The sequence below is a fragment of the Oryctolagus cuniculus genome, chromosome 6 (genome assembly GCF_964237555.1).
Source record: "Oryctolagus cuniculus chromosome 6, mOryCun1.1, whole genome shotgun sequence".
Taxonomy (NCBI): domain Eukaryota; kingdom Metazoa; phylum Chordata; class Mammalia; order Lagomorpha; family Leporidae; genus Oryctolagus; species Oryctolagus cuniculus.
Genome location: NC_091437.1, coordinates 122,967,262 through 122,975,278, shown reverse-complemented (window position 1 = coordinate 122,975,278; position 8,017 = coordinate 122,967,262). Strand labels below are relative to the sequence as shown.

General features: G+C 48.2%; 1 protein-coding gene across 5 annotated transcripts in view; it reads left to right on the top strand.

Annotated features, from left to right (window-relative positions):
- The first annotated feature begins 319 nt into the window (after positions 1-319).
- Positions 320-8,017, top strand: part of TSPYL5 (TSPY like 5) — a 57,940-nt gene continuing 50,242 nt past the window's right edge. For 2 of the 5 annotated variants that reach the window (XM_008255776.4, XM_070075333.1), the window contains exon 1: positions 320-2,542. In XM_008255776.4, the coding sequence (XP_008253998.2) occupies positions 427-1,677 (1,251 nt within the window). In that variant the 5' untranslated portion in view covers positions 320-426 and the 3' untranslated portion in view covers positions 1,678-2,542. Of the gene's footprint in view, positions 2,622-8,017 lie in introns of all 5 variants that reach the window. The other 3 variants (XM_008255777.4, XM_070075332.1, XM_051843929.2) reach the window with 2 other exon arrangements.

Genomic DNA, 8,017 nt, shown 5'->3' with positions numbered 1-8,017 from the left:
TGAAGACGGGATGGTAGGTTAAAAAAAAAAAAAAATAGGTGGTGGTGGGGTGGTAGTGATGGCTTCTGGCTCAGGTTGTCGCGAATGAGAGGAAGCCAGGGGCTCTAAGAGACCCTGAGGCTACATCTGAGGCCGAGGGGAACGGATTTCAGCAGCGCACCTTCCAGGCCCGCCTCAGGGGAAACTTGCTAACAGGGAGCGCGAGTCAGGCGGAGGTGGGAGCGGGTACCTCTGAGGGGGGTGGGCTCCTGCGCAGCTGCGGCGGCGGAGCCAATCACGGGGCGCAGCCCGTCCTCGCGCGACGGTACAGTCGTACAGTCGTTACGTCGACGGTTGCCATGGAGAGGCCCGCTCGGTTGGAACCGCGAGCGGGCGCCCGGAGCGTCGGGGTCTGAGCGTGGGTTTGAAGCCGCGTCCGCTACCGTCATGAGCGGCCGAAGCCGGGGTCGAAAGTCCTCCCGCGCCAAAAACCGGGGCAAAGGCCGCGGCAAGGGCCGAGGCCGCCCTGCTCCCGACGACGCCCCCCGCGACCCGGACCCCCCACAGTGCCAGCGGCTCGGGGACGACGCCGAGGCGGCACAGGTGCAGGCTGGCGCGGGTTGGGGTGGCCTGGAAACCGCTGCGCCGGCGCCGCCCCTCAGGCCGGCTGAGGAGGCCGCCTGTGGGCTCCCCCTGGACTGTGGCCTCGCGCTCCGGGCCCGAGCTGCGGGGGACCGCGGGCTGGCCGCTACCAGGCCGGCCTCCGGGCAGACTATGTCTCTATCAGAACGCCTGGCAGCAGACACGGTCTTTGTGGGAACCGCGGGAACGGTGGCAAAGCCAAAAAACGCCCCCCGCGTTGGAAACCGGCGTGTCCCTACTGGGAAGAAGGCCTCAGAGACCTGTAGTGCCGTGGGCCGGGGGCCGCAGGCCGTAGCTGGCGGGAAGACGAAGAAAGGTGCGGCCGCCGCGGAGTGTGCCCCCGCGCCAGTGGGCGAGGAGAGGAGAGCGGAGAAGGAGCCGGGGTCGGGCCCCCCGGCCACCGACGGCAGCATGGATACGCTGGAGACCGTGCAGCTGAAGCTGGAGACCATGAACGCGCAGGCGGACAGGGCCTACCTCCGCCTCTCGCGCAAGTTCGGGCAGTTGCGACTGCACCACCTGGAGCGCAGGAACCTCCTCATCCAGAATATTCCCGGCTTCTGGGGTCAGGCGTTTCAGAATCATCCGCAGCTTTCCTCCTTCCTGAATAACCAAGATAAAGAAGTGCTCAGTTACTTGAATAGCTTGGAAGTGGAAGAGCTGGGTCTCGCCAGATTGGGCTACAAAATCAAGTTCTACTTCGGCCGCAACCCCTATTTCCAAAATAAGGTGCTCATCAAAGAATATGGGTGTGGCCCATCGGGTCAAGTGATATCTCGTTCTACTCCAATCCAGTGGCTCCCCGGGCATGACCTCCAGCCCGTAAGCCAGGGAAACGCAGAAAACAACCGTAGTTTCTTTGGGTGGTTTTCCAACCACAGCTCCATTGAGTCTGACAAGATTGTTGAGATAATCAACGAGGAACTGTGGCCCAACCCCCTGCAGTACTACCTTATGAGTGAAGGGGCCCGCGGAGAGAAAGGAAGGGAGGTCAGGCCAAGTCCCACAAAGCAGCCAGGCGAGACCCCTGAGCCTGGGGTGAAACAGTCCAATTGATCCTGCCCAAGTTTCCCTACTACCTCCATGCCGGGCGCGTTGCTGGCTGACTACATGTGTGTTGGGCTGTCTGCCGTTTCTTTACGTTGGCCTCTTTGCACTGTAGCCCGTTTGGACTTTAGCTACAAGAATATGGCACTCATGATCATGTTCTTTTGCCTCCCCACGGCCTTTGCTCGTTTACAGTAGTGTCACATGTTACGCGATTTTGTCCGCACACATACTTTTCAGTTGTGTGCTGCCTTTCTCTGTACTGCTTGGACTCTCTTCTGGGCTCTGGCCTTTCCGACTTGTCTTTAACGTGGACACTCGTGGGTCATCATCCAGGAGGACCAGTTCATTTTCAAGCTCTACTGCTTCAGGGCCAGTGACTTACTGGGCTTTGTGTTCACGGTGGCCATGCGTGTCATCCATGGCACACTTTTCCATTGCCATGCCAACATGTGCCAGTGCACATGGTAGTGACCATTAGCCAGAACTCAGTGTTCATTACTCTGGGGTCACCAGCCAAGGTGCCAACTACTTTATCTCCAGCTTTGGCCTGTGATCTGTACTGCCCTGCTGGACACCCAGCAGAATGGCCCTTGACTGACGGGCATGGAAGAGGTTAAGGTCAAGAAGCAGTACGCCCTGTGTTTTATGTCATCATACGTCTCTTCTTGCGTCACAGCCCTTCTGCTGGTGAACTTTCATCAAGGTTTGGCCACTGAGTTTTGTCTAGGTTGCTGTTGACCCTGATTAGCTTCCTGATCAACAAGGACTTCGAGGATTGCCTGTGGACCTGGGCCCCTGCCAGTGCATGAAACACACTACCCTTCCCAGCTTTCCAGGAACTCTACTGGCTACCAGACTGATGGGCGGGCTGGTATGTGTGGACATGTACTCACTGTCATCCTGCTGTGGCGCCAGGTGAGGGTGGGGAATCGGGTGCACATGGAGTCCAGGTACTTTTGTCCACTTTTCTTATCCCCTCCTAGGACCTGACCACAGTGGGGTCATTGCGGAAGAGGTGTTTCTGATCTGTGAACTTCTGTCTAACTTTATTTCACAGCTCCATGCATCTTTACTTGACCTTTCTTGTTCTCCCTCTTTTTCCCCCCTTTGCTGTCACAACCCTCTCCCCTTCCATGTGGTTTTTGTTTAAATAGTACTGCAACTCATACAGAAAACAGAAAAACCCAGAGTTGTCTACATGCAGCGAGGGAGACTTCTGGGGACTTGAAATAGGCTAGAGGAAACCAGAAAGCCAGACAGGTCTGTGGTCAGACCCTGGGTGCCATTTCCTTATTTTGCAGTTTTGAAGTTGAAAATCCTTTTCAGGCCTGTGCATCCGCTGGAGTTAGAAACCCCCAGGCAGCTGTGTTGGAGAGTAGTGTTTACTAGTGTTCTGACTTTTCTGGATACTATCTTGAGACCAGATGCGTCCTGCCGTTTCCTCCTCTTTGTCGCCTCTCTGTATCCTCAGCCCCCAGCTTTGCTACTCTATGTGGTCCTTTGTTCTCATTTCTTCTGCCTTCAAATACCCATAAAAGTAGGCTTCAGTCTCCAGCATGGGGGTCCCTTGGCTCTCCTGAGGCACGGGGATGAAGGTCGTCATTCTCCACGTTATTTTCAGTGGGTATGAAAGCCAGCTGGGCTCTCTTTCCTGCTGTCATCCCTGTGGCTGGGAAGTAGGGCTTTCTACAACATGCCCTCCTCCTAACTTCCCAAGTTCCCATGCAGGGCCTCATTCTAAGTTCCACAAGGGGGTCTTTGATGCAGTTATAGTGAGGATGTACTAGCTAGGCAGAGTCAGAGCAAAAATGTGTGGGAAGCATGATCTTGGTGTGGAGTGTCCTCGAAAAAGACACATGGCTTGAAACGTTTTAGGGAGAGCAGGCCTGTCTCTGAGCGATGGAGGGAACACGCAGGTCGTCTCCCAGGGTTGAAAAAGGAGAACTAAGGTGTGCTCAAAGTTTTTTTTTTTTTTTTTTTTCCCTAATCTTTATCATCATTAGTGGGTTTTATGAATCAGACATGGACCAAAAATGATAATGTTGCTTTGGATGCTTTCTCTTTTGTTCTAGATGTGGCCTTGGGTATATGGAAGATTAATGCTATTTGCTGCCTATTTTGGCTCTAGGTAAAGTCTTACCACTTTTCCCATTTTTTGCCTATTGGGAAAACAGAGCTGTTTAATTTGCTTTTTTTTAAAGACTTGTTTTTGTTTGTTATGGGCATTTTCAGACACACACAGAAATGGAGTAGGTGGTCCCTAGACCTAGTGTGCCCATCAGAATATCTTTATATGTGTGTGTGTGTGTATGTGTGTGTATATAATATATGAAGACTTGTGTGACTGTTAGGATTGTTATCAACTTGTCCTGGTTTTATAACTCTGGTCTTGGAAATATAATTGGGAAATTTTTGCTGTGTTCTGTGAAACTGAGCTCCCAAAAGTAATCAGTAACCGGTTGTTGTACTTGATAATTTGACATCCTGGTAATAATGCACTTATTTCTGTGTTCCTAAATAGTATATATAGTTGTAAACTTGCCTGCATGATGGAAAAAATAAAAACCTCTATCTCTGTTATATTTCTTATTTTCAAAAAATAATTTGAAGTTTATTAGGCAAAGACTGGGCAGTGGAGAGGAGATTCATAGATACGTATATTCATACATACATACATGCATTTTGAGATAAGGGATTCCCAAACCTGAGACTGCTGTGTGATTGGCTACACAAAAATACAAAAGAATTACATAAAATTCTGATCCTCAGGCCTTTCTCAGTGATTGCGACTCCGTGGTTCTCAGAGGAAGCTGGTTTTTAATAAGCTTTTAGCAAGGTGGTTCTAGTAGAAATTCAGTGCTTCTCAGAGTTTCGAGTGCATCTGAATCAAGTGGGGAATCCTGTTAAAATGTGGTCTATGATTTAGAAGTTCAGGGCAGTACCTGAGAGTCTGCATTGCTAATATGCTTCCAAGTGGTGACAGTGTGGTGGTTTGTGAATTGCATTTTGAGTTGCAGGGAGGTGACCTTGAAGGCCCTTTCAAATTAGAGAAACAGTGCTCAGACTTAGTTGCATGTTAAAATTATGTGGGAATCTTAACAAAGTACATGGTCCATGCTCCTCACAGAGACCAACTCTGATCAGAATAGGGGAGATCAGAATAGTGGAGTTGTTGCTTCAGGCACAGATATTTTAAAAGCTGCCCAGCTGATTTGATGTATAGCTGGAGCTGAGAACTAGACTTTGTGATAACTCTTAGTTTCAGAACCATAACAAGGATCATTTTCTATTAGTCAGGGGAAGCTATGGCTGATAACCAAGTATCCTATAAGCTGCCCAGCAGAAATTTGTTGGAACAAAATAGAGGGGTTTGTTCATTGATAAGGAAATAAAATGTGTTTGTTGGTGGAGGGCATGAAAAAAATAAATGTGCAGTGAGGACACTGTAATCTTGCCGCTGAATGAATGAATTCATTTAAAATAGGGTTTCTATTCAGATACTTCAGGGCTAGGTTGGTCAATAAATTTGTTGGGTGGATCAAGTTTGATAAGGATATCAGTATTAGTTGGCTGAGGCTCCCATACCCAGATACCGCCGACTGGGTGGCATAAACAACAGAGGTTTATTTCTTTTTTTTTATTTTAAGATTTATTTATTTGGAAGAGTTACACAGAGAAGGAGAAGGGGGGGGGGGTCCTCCATCCGCTGGTTCTTTTTCCAGTTAGCTGCAACAGCTGGAGCTGTGCTGATCCAAAGTCAGGAGCCAGGAGATTCTTCCAGGTATCCCATGTGAGTACAGGGGCCCAAGGACTTGGGTCATCTGCCACTGCTTTCCCAGGCAATAGCAGAGAGGTGGACTGGAAGTGGAGCAGCCAGGACTCAAACTGGTGCCCATATGGGATGCTGGCACTGCAGGGGGTGGCTTTACCCCTTTACCTGCTACGACACAGCACCAGCCCCCAGAGGTTTATTTGTTCAGGAGGTGTGGAAGGGCTGGAGGTTCAGAGGTGGGTAGGGTTTGTTTCTTCTGAGAGCCTCTCCTTGGCTTGCAGATAGCTTTCTTCTCTCTGTCTTCATGTGTTCTTTCTTGTATGTGTCTGTGTCCTAATCTCTTACAAAGATACTGTCCATCTCAGTGGCCTCATATAACTCTTAGTACCTTTTAAAGACCTTGTTTCCAAGTACAGTGACATTCTGAAGTACTGGGGATCAGGACTTAGGCGTAAAAATTTATTTTGGTGGGGGGTGAGGGAGACATTTCATTTCGTAGCAACATCTTTCATCGTACTCTTTGGACACATACACGGCACATGTTAGAGTAGTTAATTTTATTGAGGCTTATGGTGTACAAAGCACTACTTTACAAGGAGAATTCATTGAAGTCCTATAAGGCAAGTGATGTTATCCCCAGTGAGGGGAAAGAATGAAGAAAAGGGGTGAAAACATGTTAATTGTTCATATTCATGCTGATAATGGAAGAAGCCAGGCTTTAAACTGAGGCTGTTTGAAGAATTTACATTCATATGAGTTATACTTCTTTTTTTCCCCAAAATAAAAAGATTTATTAATTTGAAAGGCAGAGTGATAGAAGGGGAGATTCTCATCTTCTGGTTCACTCCCCCAGATAGCCACAATTGCAGGGACTGGGCCAAGCCAAAGCCAGGAGCTAGAAACTCCATAGGAGACCCCCATGAGGGTGATGGGGCCCAAGTATTTGGGGGCATTTTCTGCCACTTTCACAGACTAATTAACAGGGAGCTCGTTTGGAAGCGGAGCAGCTGGGCTCCCAGCAGTGCTCTGATGTGGGATGCTGGCAGCAGCTTAACGCACTGTCACAATTCCAATCTCTGAGAGCTCTTGATTAAACACAGGAATAGTCTTTAAAATAAATAGGTCCTCACCCATTTTCCATTGTTATATGGAACTGTGTTGTAAGAAGTAGTTTCTAATATAAGGATAACAATCCAAGCCTGATGCTCAGAGGCCCAGTAAGGGGTGTGTATGTGTTTGCACACATGTGTGTGTTTGGGGGGGGGGGGGTTGTAAATTAGGGGCAGTGGCTCTACAGCTCCAGCTTATTGCTTCCTTGGGGCAATGCAGGCCTGGTGTAGCTACATCTGCAAAGATGAGTACAGAGTCAGGATCTTTATGTAGAATCTCATTTTGAGCCAAAAAAACAAATTTTTTTAAACACCTAAAGTTTTTTCTCTTAGCTTGTATGTAGTGTATAAAAGGAAAGGGAGGTCAGCTTTTTTTTTTTTTTTTTTTTGGCCTGGAGTTATCAGTCTGTTTCTTTCCTGCACAGGACTGGCCAGTACTTTAGATCTGTGTATCCGTATGGATTGAGGATGGGCTAAAGGAAGCCTCCCTCACCCTTGACTTTAGGTCAGACTTCACAAAGCACTCAGACCTTTCATAACCTGGAGAGTGAGGGCCTGTGGGATCATTTTAGTTATACTAAGATTCCCTGGCCCTTTTTTCAGCTTTGAGTTTTATTATAAAAGTCCCTTTTCTGTTTGCTTGTTACCTGCTGGGCTTTTTGGAAAGTGTAGTTGGTTAGTACTATGCAATAGATGAGAGAGGAGAGAGAAAAATAAATGGTCCTACTACTTTTGGCTTATAAAAATCTCTTCCAGCTTCTGACTGTACCTTCTTACACATTGGGGTTTCTCCCTTTACTATACTGAAGTGATTTTCAGTAAAGGAAAGAGACGTGCTACCCCAAGGGGGCGTGTTAGAATCACTGAGGGAGGGAACTTGGACAAATATGTTTGCCTCTCTAAAAATTGAGGTCCTCAGCCATGAGATCCAAAGCCTTGCTGAACCACTTTAACTGATAAGTAGAGTCATATCCTCAGGTATCGGATAACAAGAAAAGTATATAGTCAAGGGTATCCAGTCCATGGTTTCTTTTTAAAAAAATGTTTTTTAAAAGATTTATTTATTTATTTGAAAGATTTACAGAGAGGCAGAGAGAGAGAGAGAGAGGTAGAGGTAGAGAGAGAGAGAGAGAGGTAGAGGTCTTCCATTTGTTGGTTCACTCACCAGATGGCCTCAGTGGTTGGAGCTGTGCCAATCTGAAACCAGGAGCCAGGAGTTTCTTCCAGATCTCCCACATGAGTGCAGGGGCTCCTTGAACTGGCACCCATATGGGATGCCAGCACTGCAGGTGGTGACTTCACCCACTGTGCCACAATGCTGGCCCCCGTCCATGGTTCTATCCCCGTTTGCTCTTAGCATCTGTCTTACACTTTTGGAAACTTCTCCAGCTATCTTTCACCATCCAGTTCCAGAACTTACCTTCTGCTGACTCATTTTCACAAACTCTCGCCTCACATTAGTTTT